General features: G+C 53.5%; 1 protein-coding gene and 1 long non-coding RNA gene across 3 annotated transcripts in view; one reads left to right on the plus strand and one right to left on the minus strand.

The window, feature by feature from the left end:
• Positions 1–27,931, minus strand: part of ENG (endoglin) — a 32,639-nt gene extending 4,708 nt beyond the window's left edge. Inside the window, exons 1-9 of one of the 2 annotated variants that reach the window (XM_077768284.1) lie at positions 27,499–27,931; positions 18,234–18,376; positions 8,653–8,793; positions 5,995–6,160; positions 5,170–5,335; positions 4,762–4,888; positions 4,162–4,336; positions 3,827–3,969; positions 160–294 (exon numbers count right to left, since the gene is read on the minus strand). In XM_077768284.1, the coding sequence (XP_077624410.1) occupies positions 160–294; positions 3,827–3,969; positions 4,162–4,336; positions 4,762–4,888; positions 5,170–5,335; positions 5,995–6,160; positions 8,653–8,793; positions 18,234–18,376; positions 27,499–27,565 (1,263 nt within the window). In that variant the 5' untranslated portion in view covers positions 27,566–27,931. Of the gene's footprint in view, positions 1–159; positions 295–3,826; positions 3,970–4,161; positions 4,337–4,761; positions 4,889–5,169; positions 5,336–5,994; positions 6,161–8,652; positions 8,794–18,233; positions 18,380–27,498 lie in introns of both variants that reach the window. The other variant, XM_077768283.1, reaches the window with a different exon arrangement.
• Positions 5,328–9,055, plus strand: LOC144234917 (uncharacterized). Its single transcript, XR_013336113.1, has 2 exons — positions 5,328–5,401; positions 8,304–9,055. It is a non-coding gene; the product is annotated as an uncharacterized LOC144234917 (long non-coding RNA).
• Positions 27,932–27,969: the final 38 nt, after the last annotated feature.

Here is a 27,969-nt window from a genome sequence, read left to right on the forward strand (position 1 = left end):
TCCCACCCGAACCACCCATTTTATGGATGGGAAGACTGAGGACAAGCTTGTCTTCCTACTGGGCACCACACCACACTCCCAAAGGCCTTCAACCTAGAAGGTCAAGGAGGCAGCAGCTAAGCTGGCCCAGATGCCTTTCCTCCCCGCCCCAGTTCTTACCTCGTTACTGATCACATTTTCTGTCACGTCCGTGCCACAGCTGGAGTAGGGGCTGCGTAAGACAAACTGGTCATCTCTGTCCTCGGCCTGGCAGCTGGGGTCCCAGAAGGTCAGGCTTGTGATGGTGCACCNGGGCTCTGGGGCCTGCCCATCACACCCCCAGCACCAAGGACTGACATAACCCAAGTCTCCCAAATCAGCCTCTCCTCCCTTCCTCATTTTTGTTAGATTTTCTCATATTACACCATTTAAGACTTAATACTTTTCCTGGAGTTCAGTTAGTTAGGCATCTGACTCTTGATTTTGACTCAGGTCATGATCCCAGGATTGCAGGGTCAAGCCCCGTATCAGGCTCTGTGCTGAGAGCGTGGAGTCTGCTTGCACACATACTCTCTCTCAAAGTAGATAAACATTTAAAAAAAAAAAAAACTAATACTTTTCCTGAACCACATTCACTTTTGCATTTAGCCTTTCCTAAGTGTACTGACATCATGAACTTGGTTACTATTTTTCTTCTAATATACATAATTTGAATAAATGCAGAACTATTAAAATTTAAAACTTTGAGTTCTATATAAAATCATTGCCCACAGCCCCAGGGGTATGTAGAATCTACACCAACATAATCCAGTCTCTGAACCCTAGACTCTTAGACCTGGATTGGCAAATTTTTTCTACAAATGGCCGGATACTAAATACGTTTTGTGGGCCATGTGCTCTCTGTTGTAATTACCAAACTTTGCCATCACAGCCTGAAAGCACCTGGAGAAATATGTGAATGAATGATGTGGCTATGTGCTAATAATACTTTATAGAGACACAGAGGACCACCGTTTGCCATCTCCTGTCTTAGAAGAATCTTAGAATTTTTCAGTCACACTCTTATGATCAAAGAATCTCAGAGCCTTAGCGTTGAGTGAGCTGTTGGAGGTCTCACTTGAATCCAGCTCGCTCACGTCTACTCCCCCAGAATGCCACTCCTGACTGCCACTGCCTCCCCAGGTGTCCAGAGCCACCTTAGGAAATCACAGCCCACCAAATAAAAATGACTCCGGGCCAAGCTGCAGTGACTCATTGGCCTGGAATGCAAATTCTGCACACGGACATTTCATAAATCAATAAGAGGGTTGTATGCTCTGTGTTGGAGTCGTTCTGTTCAAACCCTTTCTTCAATGGATGCTGTACTCAGGAAATGCGCAGGATTTTTTTTTTTTTTTGGCATTTTTGACAAATGGCATCCTGCTATCCACACTAGCTTAGTTTTTGTACTTAACAATAAATCATATTAATATGTGTCTATATTACTAGATCTAGCGCATTCTCTTTAACTGTAGTGTAACATTCCAAAGACTGATGGGTTATGGGGTGCTCATCCAAACCCCTTGGACTGGGCAGCAGTAATGCCAGCCAGGTGGAGGCAGAGGGGCACAAGAGTGGGGCAGCAGAGAGGTGGCGATTCATATGTCCCTGTACCCACAGCCCCCAAATTTCCACATGGACTTAACTGCAGACGTGAGTGTCATTCTCAAAACCCCAAGACCATGGATGATTCATCAAGGCCCTGTCAAAGATTTCCTCCCTCAGGCCGGAAGAAATCGAGGGGGCGGGGGGGGGGGATGGGCAGCTAGGATAGCCCAATGTTTTTTAATGTCCAATAACAGGGGTGCCTGGGGGGCTCAGTTGGTTAAGCGTCTGACTCTTGACTTCGGCTCAGGTCACGATCTCGCGGCTTGTGAGTTTGAGCCCCGCATGGGGCTCCGCACTGACGGCAGAGAGCCTGCTTGGGGATTCTCTCTCTCTGCCCCTACCCTGCTTGTGCTCTTTCTCTCTCTCTCTCAAAATAAACAAACTTAAAAAAAAAAAAAAAAANCTAAAAAATAAATAAATAAAAAAACATTAAAAAAAAAAAAGAATGATGGACAAAGGGCCCCCCTTTTTAAAATGTAAACTGCTTATATAAAAATCACCAAGAAAAATACTGAGCTACTTTGATACAGAGCCTCAGGTCATATGGAGCTAGGCCCATACTTCTAATCAAAATTGTAAATTGAAACCAGAGTGGAACACTGTGCTCCACCTCCCATTGGCAAAGGTTTTTGTCATTTTTTCAATTATATTTTTTGAATTTTTATTTTTTAAGGAAGCCTATGCCCAATGTGGAGCTTCAACTCCCAACCCCAAGATCAAGAGTCACATGCTTGGGTGCCTGGGTGGCTCAGTTGATTGAGCATCCGACTTCAGCTCAGGTCATGATCTCACAGTTCATGGGTTTGAGTCCCGCATCGGGCTCTGCGCTGACAGCCAGCTCAGAGCCCGGAGCCTGTCTTCTGATTCTGTGTCTCCCTCTCTCTGACCCTCCCCTGCTCACGCTGTGTGTCTCTCAAAAAAATTAAAAAAAAAAAAAAAAAAACAAAACTTAAAAAAAAAAAAGCCATATGCTCCACTAACTAAGCCAGCCAGGTGCTCCAGCAGAGGTGTTTTTGGGTTTTTTTTTTTCCCCCTTACATCCTAGTCTGGAGAGAGAGTCAAAATACTCCCGGAAATCACAGTGAAAACTGGAATCATCGTTTGGAAAGTGGGTTGGCAACATGTATCAAAACTTACAGAGTATTCAATCATTTTGACCCAGCAATCTCACTAATGTGGAAATGTATCCTAAGAAAATAATCCTATATAAAGAACACACGATGATATTTTTCTGCACAGATTGATAACGTTGCACAGTTGGAAGCAATCTAAATGTCTAACAAGGGAGGAGGAGTTAATTATGTCGTGTCAGTATGATGGATTATGTGCTTATTAAAGTGATACTAAATACATATGTCAAAGTTCTAAAAATACATGCAGTGAGTTAGCAAGAGACAGACAAGTGCACTGGACAGGATTACACCATATAAGAAATCCACCAAGAACATATCCCAGAGAGAAACACACTAAAATATGGGTAGCCACTGTCTTTGGACAGGAAGATTGAGATTTTCTTTTCTAGTTTTTCACATTAAAAAAAAAAATCCAGTGTTATTTTTATAGTAAGTACCCTGTTCTTCAATCTGGTGGAGATTATGCTGTATAAAATATTCCATTAGGGGCGCCTGGGTGGCTTAGTTGGTTAAGTGTCCGACTTTCGCTTAGGTTATGATCTCGCCGTTCGTGGGTTCGAGCCCCGCGTCGGGCTCTGTGCTGACTGCCAGCTCAGAGCCTGGAGCCTGTTTCAGTCTGTGACTCCCTCTCTCTCTGACCCTCCCCTGCTCACACTGTCTCTCTCTCTCTCTCCTAGAAATAAATAAAACATTAAAAAAAAATTCCATTAAATGACCCCCTAGCTCAGCCTGCATTTAGGATTAATTAACGATGACTACTGTCTGCTTTTTTTTCCCCTTAATGTTTGTATTTATTTATTTTTGAGAGAGAGAGTGTGTGAGCGGGGGAAGGTCAGAGAGAGAGAGGGAGACAGAATCTGAAGCAGGCTCCAGGCTCTGAGCTGTCAGCACAGAGCCCAGCGTGGGGCTGGAACCCGGGAATACAAGATCATGACTTGAGCCTAAGTCAGCCATTTAACCTATTGAGCCACCCAGGCATTCAGGACCCCAAGACTCTTGGCCTAAAGGAATGACCAGCTAGCTACCTATGCTCCCTGGGTCTGGGGGTGGAGCCGGGGGTCCCTTACCGAGATGAGATCTTTCTTGAGTACCAGGGTCATGACGCCTTCGGAGCACTTGGGCTGGATCAGGGACAGGAGCAGCTCTGGGTTGCAGCTCACCTTGCCAGAGGTGGTCGGGATGGGTGCGGGAGAGGTCCGCAGCCCCCCACCTGCAGGGGCGGCAGAGTCCGGCAGTCAGCCCTCCCTGTGCGCCAGGCACCTAGCGCTTCCGTACCCAGCTGCTCCCGCTGCCCTCATGCGGTGGACGAGGAAGACAAGGCTCCCACGATGGCCAGTGGCCCTTCACCGTGCTGGGGCCACCGATCCAAGGAGAGGGCAAGGGAAGGGAAGAGGGTGCTCACCGCAGCTGTGGGCCTGCAGTGAGATGACACTGGCCACTGGCAGCTCCACGAAGGATGCTACCACACTGGCATTGAGCCTCTGGGCCTGCGCCAGCAGGCCTTCGGGTGTATCGGGGAGCACGAAGCCACGGATGTTCTTCTCTGGAAAGATCTTGAAGGAGTATTCACCGGTGGTCTATCAAGAGAGCAGGGGGCCACGGACACAGTCAGGGGGCAGGCAGCCCACGGGGTGCCGCAGGCCAGCCGGGGCTATGGCAGGCCTCTGCCACTGTCCTTCGCTCCTGTTTCCTCTGCCTGAGCCACCTCCCCTCATCTACTGGCTGCCATTTGTCCTTCAAATCTGCTTGGGGTTCGCTTCTCCAGGAAACTTCCCTGACCCTGTGGGCTGGGGTAGGGGCCTCCCTAGGGGAGGATGGACAGCTTCATGGAGGAGGTGGCGTCTGGGTAGAGGTCTGAAGGAAGAACAGGTAGCGCACAGAGGAAAAGGGGGGATGTGTGGAGGCTCAGGGTTGGGGTGCTGATGCGGGGAGTTTGGGTTTGCTCTTTGGAGAGCCCTGGCGAGGCCTGCGCACGGCCGCTGGGTCACCGAGCAAGACTCACCAAGATCTGCATGTTGTGGTTGGCGTCGATGAGCCAGGACACGTAGGGGGGACCTTGCAGGATAAGCACAGCATCCGGATCCCCTGAAGCACAACGCAGTTCCACCTTCACGGTCACTGTCCGGGGCCTGAAGGGAGACAGACCCCGGCGTCAGCGCAGGGCAGGAATGCGGGGTTGGACGGGACCTGATGGAGATTGGCCAGGAAGGGACGAGGCCTGGGGTCTGGTGAGCAGCGATTGAGGGCTTTTACCAGATCTCTGTAGTTCTGCCGGATGGGCATGGGAGTGGGCGGGGCTTAGGTCCATAGGGGCGGGGCCCAGAGATAAGGTGGTAGAAACGATAAGCTTACCTAGTCTGGGGAGGGGCTTGGTGTGGGCGGGGCCTGGGGCGGGGTCAGGCACCCTTACCTGGCCTCGGTGCCTGGCAGGACCCTCACGATGTGTGCTTCCTTGTGGCCAGGCACACCTTCCAAACGACAGCCCCGGACAGAGGCCGGAGCGAGCGGCTTCCATTCGAGCGTGTGGCCCATGTCCATGAGGGGTTCCAGACTGCAGGAGGACGGTGACCCCGGGGCTGTGGGGACAAGCTCACCTCAGTTCTCTCCTGGAGCAGCCTGGCACTACTACACAGTAAAGGCAGGTAGGCAAGAAGTGGGGTGGCTGGGAGGAGTGGAGTTCAAATCTCCCCTCTACCACTTACTGCCAGGTGACCTGGGGCAAGTCCCCTGGCCTGTTGCCTCATCTGTCAACACAGGGTTAATAAAGGCATGAGCCCGTGGCACATGTTAGGGGTGCAGCCCGGCAATGGCCAGCACATCACCTCGCTTTCTTCTTTCTTACGGGATTTACCATGACGTGGAATCATGGAACGTGTTCACCCGTGTACATGTTTACGGCCATCTCCTCACCACAGTGTTGGCTCCAGGACCACAGGATCTGGGTCTGTCTGCACAGACTCCCCAGATGCCTAGCAATGGACTGAGCACATAGTAGGTGCACAATAAGTAATATAAACGTGGTGCTTTCTAGCTCAAAACTTATTGTCCCCATAGAGCGCTGACTTGCTATATGTGACCTGGGGCAAATCGCAGCCCATTTTGGAGCCTTAGTGCCCACATCTGAGGAACGGGTCAGAGGAATTCACTTTTTTTTTTTTCCCCCCAGAGCTGAGTCCTGAGTCCAGAGAGACTTCTGGAGTTGGGAGTGTGGGGGTGGGGGGTGGGGAGAGCTGACCTTGGTCCAGACGGAGGAGGACGCTTTGAGGGTCGTTCAATTCAGCAATAGATGCAATGGGGCCCTTTGTATCTGCCCAGTCGAGGAGCTGACTCCTGGTGGTGAAGGATGGCAGTTGCGTGGTGTTGATTCCTGGGTGCCCTTGGAAGATGACAATTTTGGGGTCCTGGGAAGACACGTGGAGGCTCAGGGTGCTGTTCCTGGGCCGAGCCCCCTCTGTTCCATTCAGGAGGTTGGGAAGTAAGTACTTTGGGGAGGCAGCCAGTTGGTTAAGTGGAGGAGGCAGGGCTGAGAATACTGAGGCTGATGGATCTGAAGCCCCCTAGTCAGCCCCCTACCCAGAGCCAGATCTGCCCCATCTCCCTCCCATCCCTGGGGTGCTGGATGGACACACATCTCTATGTTTGTTCACCTGTCCAAACGCCACCTCCCCACCCTTCCAATTCAGCCCATGCTTGTGACATCATGTGGCTAGGGTCACCCCTGCATGGTGCCAAACACATAGTAGGCACTGAGAAACATTGGCCTGACTTTGTGCTAGGCCCTGGGCCCAGCACCAGGGATTCTGACATGTCAGATTTACCCAGAGACCTAGCACACAGTAGGTGCTCCTGGTGCGAGGAAAGGGAGCAAGGAAGGAAAGGAGAAACAGATGAATAAATGAATGAATGAAAGACTAAGGGATTGTCCCTGCCCTGGGGGGGGGGGTAGTCTTAGCACCCAGAAGCTAGTCATGCCTCAAGTCATGTTAAACAACAGAAGACAGAGGATGTTATTTAACAGACACAAGGGAACCAGACAAGTCTCTGAAGGGATGGGAATCTGGGGGGCTCTAGCACCTCACTGCCCCTACTGCCCATGCCTCAGGGGAGACCCTGGTGGGCCAAGGGAAGGAAGCAGGGAGGACTTCCCGGGAGAGGTGTTCTGTTGAAGGCAGAGGATTCAGAGGAAGCTGTTGGTTGGGGCCCCAGACACAGAGAGTTCCTTTGCATTCCATCTCCAAAGTGCATCACTCTGAAGCAACACCACCATAAGGGCTCGAGGCTAGATACTAAGGGGGACTGCCTGGCAGTGGCAGTAGGCAAGACACCATAGAACGGTCCACCTAGAACAGAGCAGAACTGAAACAAGGGGTGAGAACCCCAGCCCCTATGATGGAAGAGCTGGGGCACTGGTTTAGAGCTGGAAGAGATGAGGGACTTTTACCCAGCCTGTCAGGGTCATCATCTGAAAAATGGGCATGTAACAGGGATTACAGGGCCAGGCGTTTGTCAATTGCCCGGTGCCGGGTCAGATACAGAGGCCCAAGCCGCAAATCCGACTGTGGTCCCTCTGATGGAGTCCCTCCACCCGCTTAGGTAGCTGTACTGGGGCGCCAGCAGCTCTGACAGTGCCCCGCCCCCATCGTGAGTATTCTTAGTTCCAGGGAGGAAGGCCAGGCCTCCGGAGCCAGCCACTACTGCGACCTTCCTGCCAGGCGGTGCGTTTTCGGGTTCCCTGCGTCACCCAGGGCCCCGCCTGCAGGGCCCAGGAACGGGAAGGGGAAGGAGGGGGTGCAAGTCAAGAGGAGAGGAGGAGCGCTGGGATGCCTGGCTCTCCTCGGGGCCTTGATTTACCCCATGGGGAACAGAGGGAAGTACCGCATGGGGATGGTGGGTCTCTGCCCTCCCAATTGGCCTCCACGGCTCCCTGGGCTTCCTCCACCCTCTGCTGTGCCTGCTGCGAGCCTGGCTGCCTCACCCCACCCCCACTTCTCTCCTGGGCCCCTCTCCCAGGCAGCCCTGGACCTGGGTCTGTCCTGGCTCCCAGCTCTCCTCCTCCTCCTCCTCCTCCTCCCACTGTGGTTTCTCTGAGTGTCTGTCTGTCCCTCCCACACATGCTGCCTCTGCCCAGTTCCATTTTTCTTTCTGTGTCTCTCTCCCTTGTTATCTTTGCTGTCCACCCCCACCCCTGCCCTCTGCTTTCTCCTGCGTAAACAGCAGCCCATCAGGGGGCCGCCTTCCAGGAGGGGAGGCAGTGCCCATGGGCCACCCCACCTCCTCCAGCCCTGGCACCCCCTCCCCCTCCCCCACCCCTGCTGCGGGTCCCAGCCAGTTGACCTCCTCTCTGGTGGGTGTGGCTGACACTTAAAGCTTCAGTTTTTAAAAAACATGTTTTCTCCAGCGCAAGCTGTGTTCCTTAGAGCAAATACTGCAAACTCAACAAAGTGTAAAGCACCAATAAATCTCCCTCCCGATCCCACTTTCCAGCCATAACGACTGTGAACACAATTGTTAGGTTTCCTTTCCTTTGTGCATAAATATTTTCAGGCAGGTCTCGTAACTTCTTCAAAGATGGTGACCAGATTACTTTACGGGATGTCACTGAATGCGATTCTGCCGCCGGACAGGAGGGAAAACAGACGCGATGCGAGAGGATCGGAGTTGGCCAGAGTGGCCCGTTGACCTGACCCCCGCGTCTGGGTTTGGGATCTTTACCCCAGACCCTGCTGCCTTTTGGGGTCTCTCAGGCGGGGCCCCATGGGATTCACCAGGCCGGTTCACGTGGTGAGTAATGTCAGAATGGAAAAGAGGAGCGGACTCCTGCTGGGGCAGGAGAGCCCGGCCCACGGAGACAGACAGCGGGGGCCTCGGCCCAGGTCGGGGGTAAGACACTCACGAAGGCCAGGATGAGTGAGATTCCTGGGGCCTGCAACTGGAGGAGCACGTTCTTGTTTGCGCTGAGGACCAGGAGCACCGCCTGGGGCCAAGTGCCATTCTGCGTGGACTTCTGGATAGTCAGCTCCAGCTCTGAGACCTCCTAGGGTGGGGGAGGGAGAGGGACACACACACACACACACACACACACACACACAGCAGTTAGGCTTGTACTGGCTGTAGTGAAACTCACTCACTGCCAGCTTCCCCTCCCCTCTCCCTGCCCCACTGGATGGCCCCTGCCTCCCAGGGCCCAGAACCGTGACTGGCCTCCGGGAGATGCGCAGAAAATATTCCCCAAATGAACAAAGGCAATCAGTCTCATCAAATCCAAAGAGATTTTTTTTTTAATTTTTTTTTTTTTTCTGAGAGAGAGAGAGAGCAGGGGAGGGACAGAAAGAGGGAGACACAGAATCAGAAGCAGGCTCCAGGCTCTGAGCTAGCTGTCATCACAGAGCCCGACGCGGGGCTCGAACCCACGAACCGTGAGATCATGACCTGAGCCAAAGTCGGACGCTTAACTGACTGAGCCACCCAGGCGCTCCCCCAAAGAGATTTTTAAGAATGCAGTAAGCCTGGGGGTGCCTGGGTGGCTCAGAGCCTGGAATGTGCTTCCGATTCTGTGTCTCCCTCTCTCTCTGCCCCTCCCCAATTGCACTCTCTCTCTCAAAAATAAACATTAAAAAATTAAAAAAAAAATGCAGTAAGCTTGAACTTTATCCAATAGTAGCTCAAAGGGTGTTGTTTCTATTGAGTGCCTGCTGTGTACCAGGCCCGCAAGCGTCTGTGTGACTTAGTACCCTGTGCCCTGTTCCTAGGCAGCAGTGTTGAGGCTCCCACCCCTTCTCAGCTTGCAGTATTCCTGTTTGCCTTGCTACCTTAAAGTACTAAAATGACCATATTTTTTTGCTATAATACCATCCTTTTGATAGATGACTGTGAGTTTGAAATCATTTGTCTTTTTTTTTTTTATTTTTTTTTTAAATGTTTTCTTTATTTCTAGAAGAGAGAGAGACAGCATGAGCAGGGGAGGGTCAGAGAGAGAGGGAGTCACAGACTGAAACAGGCTCCAGGCTCTGAGCTGGCAGTCAGCACAGAGCCCGACGCGGGGCTCGAACCCACAAACCGCGAGGTCATGACCTAAGCGAAAGTCGGACGCTTAACCGACTAAGCCACCCAGGCGCCCCTGAAATCATTTGTCTTGAGAGGTGCCTACTGCATGACAAGTTTTTAATTTATCGTGGTGCATGCATTTAGAGTGCTTTCATAACCACAACCACATCCACAATAATAACAACAACCACAATAATAATACTTAACACTTAGGTAGTTCTTACTACCTGCCAGGACTGTTCTAAGTGCTTTACATATGGACTTATCCACTCCTCCCAACCTTACGAGGTAGGCGCCATTATTCTCACTTAATAGACGAGGAAATGCACAGAGAGGTGAAGTCATCTGCCCAGGATCACACAGCACTTAATATGGAGCTAGGACATGACACTTGGACAGGCCTCTGCTCTCACCCTATGGCCCCACTGCATTTTTCTATGCCTCCATATTCCCAAGAAGAAAAAGGACACAGCGATTCCCCAAGGCAAGGCTTCTATTGAAAGAGCAACCCCAGCCCTGCTCAAACCCTTTTCAGAGCCAGTGAACAGGTAGCTGCCGACCACGGGACAGGATGTGCCTCAGGGGCCCTGCCACGGACAGACTCTCCAGGACGAAGACAGACGGAAACACTTCCTTGGAAAATGAGCTCCGGCCCCTCTCCAAAGCAGGCGGTCTTTACACGCCTTAGATGAAACCTAACCCCCCAAATCTCTTCATGCTTATCAAAAGGGAGAGCGGTGTTTCAAGATGAAGACAGCAGTGGAAAGTTTTAGATTTCACTTCCAATGATCCCCTGGCCATCTCCCCCAGCTGATGTCATAGAGCCAGAGAGAGCGTTTCAGCCACTGGAAAAATCTGCCCAGAAATATTTCCGTTAGTCAATAATGACACCATAGTCCCTCTTTGTTTGTGGCTTTGCTCTTTAAAACAAAAGAGCAAATGATGTGACTTCACTTTCAGCGTTTCACAAGCAGCTCTGTCCGGTTAGTGAGCCTCTGAGGTTGGCATTCGATTTTTATGCAAATTCATAGAACAAAATGTATATTTCAAATTTATGTTTTATAAGATCGCATTTTTTATTAATTTGTGTTTTATAGTTTTTTTTTTTTTTGAGAGAGAGTGATCAGGGGAGGGGAAGAGAGAGAGAGAGAAGGAGACAGAGAATCCCAAGCAGGCTCCTCACTGTCCACACAGAGCCCCGTGCGGGGCTTGAACTCAAAGCATGAGATCATGACTTGAGCCGAAACCGAGAGTCAGATGCTTGACGGATTGAGCCACCTAGGTGCCCTTCGATTAATTAGTGTTGTCTAAAGGTTTTATAACATTTTGGTTTCCTAAATATCTTTTAAAATCAATTTGGTGAGATATTTATGCACCCTAGGGGTTCCTGGCCTGGTCGGTGGAGCATGTGACTCTTGATCTCGGGGTCATGAGTTCGAGCCCCACTTTGGATATGGAGTTTACTTACATAAATAAAACTGAAAAAAAAAAAACAGGTATACATTCTAAACACTTTAAAAGTTAAAACACTGGATTTAATATATTTTGAGAAAGTTTGGAATAAAAATCTAAATGTCAGAACTGACAGTTTGTTCTGGGATTGTGATCACTATCTGAAATTTTTATTTAGTTAATTTAAAAATTGGCAATGGGCAGACTGCTTGAAATTAACCGGAGACCTACCCCTGTGGTGCTGGGAAAGGCCTGGAACAGCCGACCTGTCAGAGTTGTTGAGAGAGGACCTGCCTTCGCCTCCTTACCCCGAATGCGTGTGTACTGTTAGCCTGAACAATCACATCTGATTGCACAACTCTGTGTAGCCACTAAAACCCATTCAAGTGTACCCTCTAAAGGGGCAAACTGGATCTAGATAAAACTGTTGAAAAAGCAACTGAATATCCGGAATTCCACATGGTTCGAGCTAACCCGTGCCTGGCCCTGTACTGAGCACGTGACGTGTGCTCTCATGAAGCAGAATCCGCTATTCTCCCATTTTATGGATACAACAGTTGAGGCTCAGGGAAGGAAACTACCAAGGGAACTTCCGGTGAGCGGTGAAGTCAGGTGCCCAGTGTACGTCCTCTGGTGCCAGGGTGGAGCCCACAGCCCCCGGACCTTGGGGCAGCTCTCCTGGACCGTGTCTTCCCTCTCAACCCTATTGTTCTTTCAGACTGCCCTATAGGTTACCACTGTCTGTCCTCCCCTGGGGGTGGCCTTTGGGGCCGCACAGCACAGAGATGGGCCCTGTGGCTTGGAGACGCTACCGATGGGCCGCAGCAGATGAGCTCTGTCCTCTGCCCCCTTGGTGGGCATCCGCGGGCGGAGAGCACCGCAGGCGACAGAGAGGTTGGAGGGCAGCTCAGAGCTGGCAGGAAAGAGCCCTGTGAACCCTCGCTCTTGCCGCTGCTCGGCTGCGGCCCCCGTTCCCCTGTACCTCAGTCTCCCCACTTGGCAGGACAGGGCTGGGAACAAATGCCAGGTAGAGTTCGGGATGAAGGAAGTGAAAAAACAGAAGTGGAGGTCAGCGTCGGGTCACGCCGAGGGTGAGGGCATCAGGAGACCGCAACTCTGGGACGTTTGTGACGACACACTCAGCTCTTCACCCGCCACTCGGTTGCCGCCACGTCCCTCCTTGTAGAGTTGGGGGCTGACACCCAAAGAGGGGCAGCCCTGGGCCAGGGCCACACGGCGAGGGAGCAGCGTGGAACCTCAGGGAGGCACGAAAGCTGGGCTCCCTGGGGTCTCTGAGCTCGCGGACCTGGCCGGAGCCAGCTGGTTCCCAGAAAAAGCCAGTTGGGTTTCCACAGCAAACATTTCCATCCCGAGGCCCTGACTCACCCCTGCAGTCACTCATACGCACGCTGACTTCCCTCTTCCTTCCCAGCCCGGAGCCCGGAGGCAAAGAAAGGGGTCTGCCTTCCCCCCACACCAAGCTCCCAGTCTTCCGAATGGCATCCTGGGGAATTCTGGGAGCCTAGCGGAGGTAGGCAGGCCGGCCAGCCCCTCACTCCCAGCTCCGAAGTGTGCCAGCCCCCGCCCCTTCCCTGAGTGGGTGGGCGGGAGACCGAGTTTCTATTTTTGTGCCAGTGTCCCACAGATGCCATTGTCGGCCCAGCGGTTGGTGGCGGGAAGAGGGGATTTCGGTGAGGAGGCCCTGAACACTAGTAGCCACTTATAGAAAGTTGTTTCCAGCAATTCTTCTAGGAGTGGAGCCTTGGGGCTGCCTGCAGCCCCCACCCTCCCAGGGCCAGACTGGAGCCGGCCAGATTGGAGCCAGCCGTGCCTCTGTCCACCCCAGCTGACTCGGGTGATCCGCACAAGCAGGGTGGCAGGAGAGAGGGGTCCAAGCCACACTGATCTGAATTCAAATGGGGGCTCGGTCGTTCACCTGTGACCCTGGGCAGTCCCTCTTCCTCTCTGGGCCTCGGTTTCCCGATCTGGCAAATCCGCTGAACCGTATGCCCACTTCACAGACTTGTGAGGCTTCTGGGAGATTCTGCTTCCAAAGCAGTCTCTCCAGTGCTTAGCTAAATACAGCAAGTTAGCTTTCCTTTCCTGCCTTTCCCCCCTTGCCCACCCATCTCGAGTGCCATGGTTTGGGGACGGGGGGTTGGCATTAGAGGTGGGCAGCAGTTAGCTGGAACTGCCTTAGTTCCGTCTCACTGTGGCATCCCCTCTCTGGGCCTCGGTCTTCCCCTCTGTGTAGTGAGGAGTGGGGCTCAGCGATGTTCTAGTATCGCGTGGCCACTGGATTTCATCCTGCCATCTGGGGAGGGGGGTTTCCCAGTGTTTGGCTTCCCGGGAGTCACAGTCTCTAGCCAGGCGGACACAGAGTGGGCTTCCAGAACTCTCCAGGAGAGACCTGCTACTTTCCCCAGCTGAGGACTCCTGGTCAGCCTGCGTTCTCCCACCTCCCCCATTCATTTGCCAATCTGAGAGGCCAGGGCTGGGCCCAGCCTGGGGTTTCTGGGCTCTTGAAGGGGCACAACTCTCTCCTCCAGGAGCTTGACAGACAGCAAGACTAACAGCACGTGGCACCACTAACCGCTTGGGATGGTCAGTCAGCAAATACTCACGTGCATGTATATTTATCCTTCCTTGTCTTTCCATTATCCATCCGTCCACCCACCCACTCATCCATCCATCCATCCATCCATCCATCCATCCATCCATCCATCCATCATTTACTTCCAGTCTGACCCTGAACTTGACACTGGGGACACAGCAGTGAGAAAGCAGTCTCTATCCCCTCTCAGTCTGTTTGGCCCCTGGTGTGCGCCCCTCCACCAAACCTACCCCTAATATCCGTAAGGCCTGAGATCCGAATACAAATGGCAGCCCCTGGCTTCCAGCCTGCCCTCCTTTCCTTCTACCTCCTTCTCTTCAGGAGTACGAATGTGGGCAACCCAGCCTGAATGTCCAAGCTCTGCCACGGCCACCCCCTTCACATAGCCACCGTGACCATCCTTTAGGTCTGGAGGGGCTCCCACCAGCCATGCGGCACCCCTGCTAGAGGGTGGGACAGGAAAGAGCCCCATGCAGCCCTGGGAGGAGGCTCAGCACATACAGGGCAGAGGATTCTGGAGTCCAGGTACCCAGAGCACGGACTCAGGGGACGAGTACAGGCTCCATGTCCCTTTGGCCTGCAGATACCCTCTTCCCGGGGGAGAAGTGCAACGGGAAGAAGGCCAGAGAAGAGCCGCTAATTGTGGGGCCTGAATAGGGGTCCCCATTACCCGAGTCTGAGAGTGACACCCCTCCACAGCCCTTCACCGCCGCTCAGGACGGTAGCCCAGGGCCCCTCCCGCTCTCCCTCTCTGCCTGAGCAGCCTCGCCTGCCCCTCTGGTCAGGAATGAGTCAGTGCAAGAGCCCAGCAGGTTCCGTGTGCTTGGGGGTGGGTGGGGTGTCTTTGGCTCCCCGACTCTGCCCAGGAGTAGGGTGAATCAGCGGCCGCCCCAGCTCGGGTCTGGCTGCCTGGGGTTTGTCAGGAGGACAGATCAGCGTAGTCAGTCTGACGGGAATCGCTGAGGCACCAGGCCGGTTTCCTGTCTCCGCGGGTCAGGATGTGACCCTGGGCCCCCTCCCGGAATCCAGGCTCCGGCCTGCCCTTCGGGGACCCAGGGAGATAGAGCCCCTGCCCAACGGGCCCCTGGTCTGTCTGCTGCAGACCTCTCTTCCCCGAGCTGCTTGGCTCTCTCAGGTCGTCTGCTGTCCACCCACAGGAAATCTGAGGATTCGGAGGCTGTGCGGGGGTGGACGGGAAAGCCGTTGCCGTGTGCCAGGGTTTGAAGATGGCGGCCACGGGTCGAGAGGGCTCGGGCTGTTTGCTGAGACAGCTGCCCCCCCCCCCCCCGACCCCGTCAGCTCTTATTTCTGGCCTCTAGGCCTTCATTCGTGTGGTGCCCTCTGCCTGGAATGCCCCCGTCTGTCTGGCTAGACACCCGGAGCATGTGCCATTGCCCCTTCCCCCCCCAGCCCCCTGTGCCCCTCATTGCCAATCCCATTACTCAACACCCCGCGTGCTGATGGCCACCTCCACCTCCCCTGGCTTGGGAGTCGCTCGATAGCAGGGGTCACATCTGATTTCTCTCTGCACCATCAATGCCCAGCGCTGGCTGGGCACAGAGCAGGCACCTGGCAACGGCTGGTTGTCGGGGGCATACGGGGTGCTATCAGGCTGTGGACCCAATTCCTGGGGGGCCTCCCCAGGGAGAAAAATGCCTTCCGTGTCACAGCATGGGGTCTGGTGGGATTCACAGCCCCTGCCTCAGCTACCTGGTAGCCTTAACTTTTGGGGATCCAATTAGCTGACTGGCGGGACCATATTCTGGAAACTGTAGCATACCCGGCAAGATTTTTACAGGTGAGATGCACAGGCCAGAGGGGAGATATTATAAGGACAGTAAGCAGAGCTACTGGGCCAGCCTCCACTCGGTATTTGCCAGCCCTGCCCCGCTGGACTCTCATAGCCCCCCTGCGAGGGAGGTACTGTCATCGGCCCCATATTTCTCGTAGAAAACCAATGCCTTAGAGAGGTGGCCCAAGGCCATGCTGTTCTGAGAGGAGGAGTCTGAAGACTGGCCCCAGAATCTGTGTTCTTAACTATTGCGTCAAGGTCACACAGCAGTGTAGGCATTCATTCATTCATTCATTCATTCATTCATTCATCAAACAGTTATTTGCTGTCAGACCCTGACCCAGATCCTGATACTCTGTGATTCTTCAGTGAGTCCTGAGCCCAAGAAATACGTGTGAGGGGCGCCTGGGTGGCTCAGTCGGTTAAGCATCTGACTCTTGGTTTTGGCTCAGGTCATGATCTCACAGTTCGTGAGTTCGAGCCCCACGTTGGGTTCTGCGCAGACAGCATGGAGCCTGCTCCAGATTCTGTCTCCTTCTCTTTGCCCCTCCCCTGCTCACGCTCTCTCTCTCTCTCTCAAAAAGAAATAAATCGACGTCTAAGAAATGGGTGTGTGTGTGTGTTGGAGAGTGAGGAGAGGGAGCCCCCTCGGTGGGCCCGGCACTATGGGAGGTACTGGTCAGTGACACCCAAGGCTGGAGCCCCAGCATCCTGAGGACTTGCTGTCTCTACCACCCCCTCAAAAAGACATGTCTGGCAACCTTGGGCTTGCAGCGTGGCTTCTGGGATTAAAAGCCAGATGCTCCGGGGACTGAGTTCTCCAGAAGAGGCAGAGGGTGACGGGAGATCGTGTTGTCATGAACTCTAAGATGACACGAGTTACACTGGCATCCTACTGTACCCCTAAGAGCCCTCTGATGACCATCACTGCCCATAGAATAAAGACCAAACTCCTTCATATGGTGACAGGGCCTTTTCATGTCCCCAGCCCTGCCCCAAAGGTGAACGGCAAGTTCCTGCCACGGTGAACTACACCTGGACCCTAACCACTGTCCACTTACCTGCCTGTGCGTTCACTCTGTCCTGTGCTCTCCCCTAACGCCTCCTTCACTCCCTGAGCTCCTGACCATCCTTCGTGTCGTTGCTTCCTCCAGGAAGCCCTGCCTAATCCCACAGCGGTTGGAGTACCCACCCTGCCCTGCTCTCCCCAAGAAAGCACCAATCACCCGCATCCTGGCTGTCTGTCTACACATCTGTTTCCCATAGACCTGGGCACTTGGCAGAGGGCTTTACTCGGGCTCTAGGGTTGGGGGAGCCCAGTCACCCAGAGGAGGTACAGAGACCCAATCATGGGAACAAATGAAACGAACTTACAGAGGGCAATCTTATTTTCCACATCGTTACCAAACTTGAAAAAAAATTACAATGGCTCCGAAAACCATGTAACGTGTGTTTGGTGCTATCTTGGCTTTGGGGATTATCGAGGCCTGCAGTCCGGGTGGCAGGCAGGGCGGTGGGGAGCAGGCCCCCCCCGATATTGGTGGTCTGGGCACCCTCTTATCATCCCACAAACGCAGGGCAACTTAACAGTTTCAGGGGCAGCTGGGCCACAAGTTTCCTGAGCTGACGCCACTAAATCGCTATCAGGACCTGACGCCACATCACCCAGGTATGATGAGTGGCCCAGGCAGCCCGGATGCCGGCTGAACACGCATCCGGCTGGGGAGCGAGGCGACGGTCTAGCTTGGGGTCTCCCAGAAGCTAGCGTGAACTATGACCTTGGGTGTTCTGCTTCGCCCCTCCAGGCCTGCCTGTTTCCTCCTCCAAAAAGTAGGGGGTAATAACCGGCTCTGATAGATGGGCCCTTGGGAGGCTTAATACATGTAAGATGTTGAACTCAGGTCCTGGCTCTTAGTAGGGCCTCTAACAGCACACAGTAAGCCTCACACAGAATCTGGCACGCAGTGAGTCTGGCGCAGAAGCCTGGGACAGAATTTAGCGCATAGTAAGCACTCGATAAATGTGTTATTGTCCTTAGGAGGGACGTAAGCTAATGCTGGACCTCAGGGGAGGTTTCAGTGGTCTTCAAGGCGGCATGGCTGGCGTTCAGTCCCTGTGGGCTGCCTGGCCAGGTCACACATGTCCAATGAGGGACATGCCAGGGAGGGAGATTTGGGCTCGACAGAGGGAAACACCTTCTCAAAGCCCAAGGAGGCTGCCTGGGTGGGGGGAGCTTAGTCCGCTAAGAAGCAGCAAAAGCCTCACCGTTGCAGGCGCACAGGGGATGGCTCACCGGGTCCCCTCCACGGCTCACGTGGTTCATCTCCACTCAGTGGCCAAACCCAGCCCTTCCCACCTGGGTCTTGCGGCACCCAGAAGGCCTCTGTGATGTTGGCTCCAGAAATGCCATCCCTCCCCGGCCCTGTGAGATGCCCACGTGTCCCTCCTGGCCGGGGCCCTGGTGAGGATGCAGCCCACTGCTCCGGGGACAGCCACAAGGAAGGCTCCCCTCATCCCGGTGGCCCCAGGCCTTTCTCTGGGACCCCACCCAGCCCCGCCACCAGGCGCTTACCCTTGAGGACTCCAGGAAGAGAATGTGAACTTGAAGGGTAGCATTGGGGGCCTGAGCCACGCAGCCCTCAGGAACCCGACTCGTGATGTATGTCACCTCGGCATCCACGGGCTGTAGGTCACAATGGACAGTTTCTGCGAGACCTGCTGGCGAAGCACAGCCCGAGAGAGCACCAGATGAGAAGAAGGAGGTGACAGTGCTGGGACTTTCTGAATGCCTACTGGGTGCCTGGCACTGCCTTAGGGCTCTAGTACATCCTCACAGCCTGCCTGCGAGGTGGATAGCATTATATCCATTCCACAGATGGTGAGACTAAGGCTCAGAAAGGAAAAGTCTCTTGCCTGAGCTCACAGTGCTCCCAGGGGGAGGGTTGACACATAAAATGCAGGGTGCCCAGTTAAAGTTGAATAAAGAATGATTGATTTTTAAAAGTATAAGCATATCCTAAATATACTAAAAATGGTACATATTTTTTAATTTTAATTTTTTTAATGTTTATCTATTTTTGAGAGAAAGAGTGAGTAGGGGAGGGTCAGAGAGAGAGGGAGACAGGGGCACCTGGGTGGCTCTGTTGGTTAAGCGTCCGACTTCAGCTCAGGTCATGATCTCACTGCTCATGAGTTCAAGCCCCGCGTCGGGCTCTGTGCTGACAGCTCAGAGCCTGGAGCCTGCTTTGGATTCTGTGTCTCCCTTTCTCTCTGCCCCTCCACCATGCACACGCTATCTCCCAAAAACTAAAATAAAAATAAATAGAGAGAGAGAGAGAGAGAGGGAGACAGAATCTCAAGCAAGCTCTGCGCTGTCAGCACAGATCCTGATACGGGGCTTGAATCCATGAACCATGAGATCATGACCTGAGCCAAAGTCATGACTTGGACGCTTAGCCGAGGGAGTCACCCAGGCTCCCTGGGACATAGTTACGCTAACATTTTTTTCATTGTTTATCCGAAATTTAAATTTAACTGAGCCTCCTATATTTTTATTTGCTGCATCAGGCGACCCTGGCTACGCGCGCGGCAGGGCTCCGACGACGTGCCTCCAGGCTGGCTCACTCCACAGGGAGAGGAGGCTTGAGATCAGGAGACAAAAACTTTCCCTCCTGCGCCTTGGGGAGGCTGGGAGGAAGGGGCCAAGGAGGGTTGAGAGTCTCCCGGCCCCGAGGGACAGAGCGAGCCAGAAGGGCGGCCCAGGGTCAGAGGGTGGCTGTGGGAGTAGGCCTGGGCCGCAGAGCCTGCCCCTGGGCCGCCCGGAAACACAGGTCCTGAGGGAAGGGAATGGAATTTCACCCTGACCCAGCAGAGGAGGAAGAGGAAATGAGGCCCCTACACCTCGTCCTAAGGAATGTGCTGGGGAAAGGGGGGGGGCTCCGGAGGAGGGAAGGAGGACAGAGAAGGGGAGACTGTTTGGAAGTTTGTGTCTCCATCTTGTCGCGCTCACTTCCTGTTTTCTTGGAGATCAAAGATGGGCGCGGAGGGACTGGCCGCAAGTCCAGCCGTCGCCAGCGCAGAGGAGGGGGGTAGGGAGGCTTCTTCCGAATCCCGGGCTATTGGACCGTCTTTGTCTAAGCCAGCCTTGCTGGGCTCAGGCCCCCCAGGGGTAAGAGGAAGACTAAAGATGGCCGTCCCTGGTCACGACGACGACACCACCCACCAGCAGCACGCTGAGAGGGAGAAGTTCAGGACAAGGACGTTTGTCTGCGATGGGGGCCCAGCCTTATAGGTCTTTGCCCTGGCCCTGTCCTGTGTGCGAGTCTCAGAGCGCAAGTGTCATATGCCATTTTGATTGAAGACAAGGTCCCTGGAGCCAGGCTGACCTGGGTTTAAATCTCGGGCCCATGCTTCCTGGCCATGTGAACTCCATTTCATCGCTTTGGGCTCCATTTTCCTCGTCTGTGGAATGATCATTAGAACCCACATAACCCGTAGAGGTGGGTGAGAGGACTCCATGAGGCAGGGCGTGGGGCACATCTTTTAGTTATGATTATTTGAGTGGCTTCAGTCACTGGAGATGAATGGGACCGGGGGGTTGGGGTGAAGTGGGGGGAAGGGCAGCCTGCAGGCGAGGGGCCTCTGACAGGGAGGTCACTGGTGCCTCAGGCCAGTAGACCCCCTCACCCCAGCAGAGGCAAGGGCTGTCCCCACCATCACCTGGTGGCCCGCTAAGCCGCTCAGTGCTCCTCGCCCATTGCCTATCAGCAAACACAGACTTGGTCCAAACCCTTCCTATACAGATGGGGAGACTGAGGCCCGGAGAGGCAGGCCGTGCCTGAATCACACTGCACATGGCTAACCAGGCCAGGCCTCGGACCCACCTCTTACCACGATGGCCTGGGGTCCGGCCTGCAGATGAATGCAGTGCCTGCCTCCTTTCCTTGGGACTTTCCCAGCCCCCTTCCCCAGACTTCCAGGAACCCCAGTTCCTCCTGGAGAGCCGGGCCACCTCCTCCATGCCGTCAGCGGGAGAGGCCACAGTCCTGGCCATTATGTAATGATCAGATAACGGGCCAGGCTGGGAGATCAGATAAGAGGCCCATTTATTTTGGGGCCTTTTCGAATCCTGGCTGCCCCCACCCCGCAGACGAGAATGGGGAGACAGGAGGGAGTGTGACGCCCGGGCCTGTCTCCCGGAGCCGGAGGCGGGTCCAGACAGAGCAGAGAACAATCCCCTGGCACCAAGGGAAACGCCAGGGCCTCCCGGGACCCGGCTCGGAGGAGGCGCCACTCAGGGCCTGGGTGACCCGGCCTGTGCGCAAGACCTGGGAGCCACTTCCCCACCTCTCTCTCCTTCCTCCCCCGCCCCCACCCATGAGCATAGGGCCACCTCAGGGCTTTCCACACGCCACCCCGGCACCTTGAAAGGTCACGGAGAATAATGGTCAAGAAAAAGCAACTCCGGAGTCAGATGGCCTGGGTCAAATCCCAGCTCTACCTCTTAAAAAGATGGTCACCTTGGGACACCACGGTGGCTCAGTCGGTTGGACATCTGACTTCGGCTCAGGTCATGATCTCACAGTTTGTGAGTTCAAGCCCCGCGTCGGGCTCTGTGCTAACAGCTCAGAGCCTGGAGCCTGCTTCAGATTCTGTGTCTCCCTCTCTCTCTACCCCTTCCCCGTTCATGCTCTTTCTCTGTCTCTCTCTCTCTCTCAAAAATAAACATTAAAAAGAAATTAAAAAAAAAAAAAGATGGTCACCTTGAGCAAAGGCCTAACTTCTCTGAGCCTTGGTTTCCCCCTTTGCAAAACAGCCTTCATCATGCTTACTGAGAGCCAGGCACCATTTCGAGGCTTCCCGTGGGTTTATTCACTGGATGCTTGCAGCAGCCCTACAGGTGGGTACTTTTTTTTTTTTTTTTAAATGTCTTATTTATTTCTAGGAGAGAGAGAGAGACAGCGTGAGCAGGGGAGGGTCAGAGAGAGAGGGAGTCACAGACTGAAACAGGCTCCAGGCTCTGAGCTGGCTGTCAGCACAGAGCTTGACGCGGGGCTTGAACCCACGAACCGTGAGATCATGACCTAAGCGAAAGTTGGACGCTTAACCGACTAAGCCACCCAGGCGCCCCATGTGGGTACTGTTATTGTAACCACTGGGCACATGGGGAGACCAGACCCGCAAGGTGCAAGGATTTACCCGAGGCTGTATTTGTATGCCAGGCGATGCAGCTCGCACACTCAGCGCTACTTCCCAGCTGTGTGTCAGCCTGGTGAGTAAGCCGTGTGAAGAGCCTCGTGCCCAGTAAGCGTTCTGAACGCAGTAGCTGTGATTATTTCATAATATCGGGGCAGAACCTTATTGACAGGCTTTTTCTCTTCCTCGGTCACCCAGCTACCCATCCACCCTTTGCTCTTCTCAGAGTCCAGTTATAGCCTCACAGATTCCCCAACTTCCAGTACAGCCCCCCCGCCCCCCAGTGATGCCTCAGTGCTCCCTTCTCCCATCTTTCCCGTGGCTCAACACCCTCGGTCAAGTCCACACTCCACAATCTAACACGGAATTGAAGAGTGGAGGGATCTCCCAGCTTCCTCTCCATGCCTCAGTGTTGCTGTCTTCACAGTGGGGCTGATGGTAATCACAACACCTTCCTCACCCACTTGCTCAGACAGTTGGCCAATGACCCCTGGCCAGGGCGGAGTGGGCTCCCGATGCGCAAGGCTGCTCAGGAACTGGCCTTTGCTCTCATGACTGCTTATGCCCACTGGGGAGACGTGAGCCCCTCCTCCAAATGCACCTCATTCCTGGCATCTGCGGCGCTCTCTCCCAGACCAAGAGTCTTCCTCTACTTGACCTCTTGGTCAACTTCTGTTCAACTCTCAAAGCCCTGTTGTGACGGGACTAATCCAGCTGCATGCTCGCTGGATGGGTCGATGTCAGGCAAGAAGGGAACCAAATCTTCTCTGCTCTCAGGCAGTAGTTCCCAGGTCAGACCCAAGGCTCAAGCCCCAGCCGCTCATTTCTGGGCTGTCACATGGGCAAATCTCTTCGCCTGCCTTTTCCCCAGTCTCATCAGCTGTCGAATGGCGGTGACAGGAGTGTCTGCTTCATTGGGCTTTTGTGGAGGTTAAGTCTGATAGGACGCTGTGGAGGTTAAGTCTGATGGGACACATCAGGCCTAGGGCAGCGTCTGGCACAGAGTGAGTGCTGAATCAATGTCAGCAATTCCATTTGGCTCTTCACCCCCGGCCCTGTCCCAGGTATCGATGGTCCAGCCCCAGATGATGGTCCTTTCCAGCCTCCAGGGCTGATGTCCCAAAGCTGGGGCTGGAGCTTAGTGTCACTCTCTGTCTGGCTGAGATGAGAATCTCAGTGGTCATGTCCCCGGGGTCTCATCCTTAGACCTGGCTCACACACCTCTTCTTTTACCTCCTGGCAAATGGGAAACTGCTCTGGAGTGCAGGCTCTAATAGATAGATATTTGTGGCCTCTGTCCTGCATCACTAGCCCCCCTCCAGAGAGCCCAGATCCCCACACAGGGGGTAGGCGGCACAGGGCTCCAAGTCCCACCTCTGTCCCATCCCTCCGTGAAGCCATGTCCACACTTTGGAAACAGATCCCAGCCACCCAACGTGGGCTTCAAATCCTGGCACCCTCGCCTCTGGGACTCTATCCAAGTGAAATACTCCAAAATACAGGAAGAGGTGCATCTACCAAAAACGTGCGCAGTGGTGGCATTTATAACTAGCCTCAAAGGGGAAACCACCTAAATATTCAGCAATAAGAGATTCATCAGACGACGGGATGGCACATTTAAGGGAAAGAACATTCTGGAAACACGATGGGATGGTTATGGCGTCTACATGACAACATAGAAACTTTCTGGGACATACGAAGAGTAACCAAGGCTCCCAAAAGATGATTTGTATGCATTAAAATTACCTTAACAAGCTTGACAAAAACTAGTAAGCAACCCACCAGCAGGCTAACAATGCCTATATTAATAAAAGAACTTGGGAAGTGATTTTTTCCCTTATCTACATTCTTTGAGGAGGAGCCTGAAGTGAATATCTAACTAAATTGCTCTTTAAGAATCTATATGATGGGGCACCTGGGAAGCTCAGTCAGTTAACCATCCAATTCTTCTTCTTCTTCTTCTTTTTAATGTTTATTTACTTTTGAGAGAGAGACAGCACAAGTGAGAGAGGGGCAGAGACGGAGAGGGAAAGAGAGTCTCCTAAGCAGGCTCTGCACTGACAGTGCAGATGCGGGGCTCAATCTCACGAACTGTGAGGTCACGAGCGGAGCCGAAGTCAAGAGCCCAGGCGCTTAACCAACTGAGCCACCCAGGCACCCCAAGCATCCAATTCTTGATCTCAGTTCAGGTCTTGATCTCAGGTCTTGAGTTCAAGCCCCGTGTTGGGCTCCACACTGGGCATGGAGCCTACTTTAAAAAATAAAGTAAAATAAGAACCTTCATGGAAAAAAATGTACGTTTGTGTTCATTTCAGCAGCATGCATACGAAAATCAGAAAAATACAGAGATTAGCAGAGCCCCTGAGCAAGGTTGATGCAAATTCGTGAAGGGTAAAAAAAAAAAAAAACAAACAAAAAGAAAAACAAGAAACAAACTTACATGTTTATTCTTTCAAAATAAAAAGTTCTGACACGATTAAAAAAAATGTCTTAAAGACAATTGCCTAGGGAAACCTTGGGCTGGAGAACAGGGATGTTGGAATTTTCTCCATGCATACTGTGCATTACTACTATTTCATTCTTTTTTTTCCCCCAAAGATTTTATTTTTAAGTAATCTCTGCACCCATTGTGGGGCTGGAACTCACAACCCTGAAATCAAGAGTCACACATTCCACTGACTGAGCCAGCCAGGCGCCCCTGTTCCTATTTTATTCTTACAGAAATGGAGTCGCAGTGCCGTTTGAACACCTAACACTGCGTCCCAGACATCTGTCCACAGCAGTGTGTAGATTTAGCTTTTTCTTGGTTTGGGCTGCATGGTATTTCACCGCCTCATAATTCATTTGATAGAAAAAAAAACAAAAAAAATTCATTTGATAGGACCTAGGCTGATGGACATTTGGACATTTTTGTTACAGGTACCTGTGGGCCATACATCTTTACAGAGTTGAGGAAATAACTCTATGGAGTTGAAGGCTGAGCTGTTTGTTACATAAATTACGGTTTTGAGGGATTCTGCCAAGCTGCGTTCCCAGAAGGCTGGACCCATTCTTGGACCTGTTCCGGACCCATTTTTACCCTCTCTGGCCTGACTGAGGATGCGAGAGTCACTCCCACCCCACCCCCAGCATGGAGCTCTGGTTCTANAGTGAGTTGGCCTGAGTGGTTTGGAATGGCCTTGAGCCCTCTGATCACCAGCAGAGTGGTGGTACCTGCTCACAGGGGCAGAATAAGTCACCAGTTTCTCTACCTGGCTGATAAACACAGCCGTTATTAAAAATTTGATTTTGGGGTGCCTGACTGGCTCAGTTGATGGAGCATGCGAATCTTGATCTTGGGGTTGTAGGTTTGAGCCCCACGATGGGTTTAAGACTCTTGGTTTCAGGAGTTCAGGCCCCAGGTCAGGCTCCATGCTGCTGGTACAGAGCCTGCCTGGGATTCTCTGTCTCCCTCTCTCTCTGTCCTTCCCGTACTTGCACGGTCTCTGTCACTCTCAAAAGAAACAAACTTAAAAATAAATAAATAGGGGTGCCTGGATAGCTCAGTCGGTTAAGCATCTTGACTGTTGATTTTGGCTCAGGGTGTGATCTCACGATCTGTGAGCCCTCATCAGGCTCTGTGCTGACAGCGTGGAGCCTGCTTAGGATTCTCTCTCGCTCTCTCTCGCTCTCTGTTCCTCCTCTGCTTGTGGGCGCTTGCGCTCTCTCTCTCTTTCAAAATAAAGAAATAAACTTAAGAAATTCATAATAAATAAAAATAAAATCTTAGGGGCACCTGGGGGGCTCAGTTGGGTAAGTTTCTGACTCTTGACTTTGGCTCAGGTCATGAACCCAGAGTCATGGCATTAAGCTCTGAGTTGGGATCCTCGCTGAGCAAGGAGATGGCTTAAGACTGACCTTCTCTCTCTCTCTCCCTCCCCCTTCTTGTGTGAGCACGCGCTCTCAAAAAATAAAAATTAAAAAATTAAATCTTAAAAACATTAAATTGTATAAGCTTACAAACAAGTGATATATTTTAAACGACCAAAACTCGTTACTTCCTAATTATGTTCCTCCACGTTACTAGATCTATGCTCTTGAGGTTTTTTATCCCTGTCTGCTTCATCTTGCTGTACCCGACAAAGGTACTGCTGAACCCTGCGTCCTAACTTTAAGCTTGGGGAGTTGGGAGCTTGAAATCGGCCACGTGGAAACATGTACACCCTGGACGTTAACAGACGCCATGCCCAGCACCCTCCTTCTCTGTTGTTAACGATTTGCCAGCACGCCACTGCCTTCCGTCCTATAAAACCAGACCCCAAAGATGTACATGGATCTTTCTCTGATGATTACGAAGAAGGGAGTGTTATCAAGCTAGAAATGTGGGGGAGGCGGGAGAAAGACAGGGCAGCCTGGAGACCTACTGTGGAGCTCAGGTGGGCTTCTGTCTGGGCTGTGTGAACTTGGCAGGTCACAGCCTTTACTTCCTCTCCTGTAAAATGGGGAGATAGAGGCAGCCATCTTGCAGGGTTGCTAGGAGCTATATGGGGTGGAGGGTGCATATTACACGTGGTTAGGAGCCACACGCCTGAGGTCAAATTCGTGCTAAGTCATTTAATGTCTGAGACAGTTTTCTGGGATCAGTGAGGCAGTGGTAAGGGGTTAGAAGCCAAGGATGAGGGGTTTAAAATGCCACAGGGTGGGATCAGGGGGGAGGGTGGTTACGGCTGTGTTCTTCCCCTATGATCTTTCCACCCCACCCCCAGATCCTAAAGGGAGTCCCTGGATGCACCATGGGTGAAGGGGTGCCCACAGGGCTGTCCTGTGGTTTTAGGCGGGCACGGTGAGGCCCACATGGGTGGGATGAGGGTTGGGAGTCCCAGCTCCTCACAGCCACTCATCTGGTCAGTTTCAGAAGGCCGAGAGCCATGACCAGCCAGAAAAACCCCCAGGCTGAGGAGCCCCCACAGAACCCCTAGTCTGGGCCTGTGCCCCCCACGCGGCAGCATCTCAAGGAGGAGAGGGTAAGTAGAGGCAGAGAGAGAGCACCAAGTTCAAGAGCATTCTGGGAGCCGCTCACAGGCCCCGGAGAGGTGAGGGGCAGGAATTGAAAGCTAATCATAAAGCCACAGTAACAACACAGAACCCTCCAGCCTTCCCGGAACTCTCCCTACAAGCATGGCCTCACCCCTCACCCTCGCAACAGCCCCGGAGGAGTTCCATTCCCACCCCCACTTCGCAGTCCCCCAACATCACCCTGCGAGGAAGCAGCCGCATGGGGTTTGAATCAAGTGCCCCAGTGCTGTGAGTTCACACGCCCTCCTTGCCACAGGTTCTTCAGACAGGAACCTGAGGCTCAGAGAGGGCGGGAGACTCTCCCAGGGCTGCACAGCAAGCATTCTTGGACCCAAGGCTTCTTGGGGGAGAAACTGGACGTAGCTGGGAGGCCAGAGGCCAAGGTTAAGAGAAAGGTAAATATCTCTTCCCTGTTTGAGACTTTTAGGGCTGAATGTTCTTTGTCCTGCCGGCCCGGGGTTGGTTGGTCACCCTGGGGTGCCCGCCTCAGGCTGTCCAAACCCCCTAGGACAGCCCCACTGGGATCAGGGTAGAGGCCGGGAACACTCGGGGCCGAGTCTCCCCACCCAGGGTCCCCAGACACTTACCTGTGGGTCTGAGGCTGCAGACGACCAGCAGCAAGGCAACAACGGGGGAAAGCGTGGCGCGGTCCATGCTGTCCACCTGGCGGTCTGCGCGCTGGGCCTTATCCGGTGTCCAGGGGCAGGGCTGCAGGTGGGCGTGGGGGCCGGCGTGGGCGCGAGCGGGGACCCAAGGGGATCAGGCGGCCGGAGCGACGGCGTCCCTGCTCCAGCCTTCTGAGGTGGCGGCCGAGGGGTCAGGAGAAGTGGGCACAGGGCGCAGGGCCGGGCCAGGGGGTGGCTGGCTGAAGGATGGACGGGGAGGGGGTGCTGGGCTCCTGTGGACGACCGCGGCGGCACAGTCCCGGCCTGGGGCTGCAGATGGGAGCTAGGGTATGACCGGCAGCCGCGGGGAGCTCCCGGCTCATCCAGCCTGGCCCGGGGAGGCAGGAAATGCGCTTCCTTAGAGAAGGGGCTGGGGCAGGCGGCCTGCCAGGC

The sequence above is a fragment of the Crocuta crocuta genome, unplaced genomic scaffold, assembly GCF_008692635.1.
Source record: "Crocuta crocuta isolate KB4526 unplaced genomic scaffold, BGI_CrCroc_1.0 scaffold35, whole genome shotgun sequence".
NCBI lineage: Eukaryota > Metazoa > Chordata > Mammalia > Carnivora > Hyaenidae > Crocuta > Crocuta crocuta.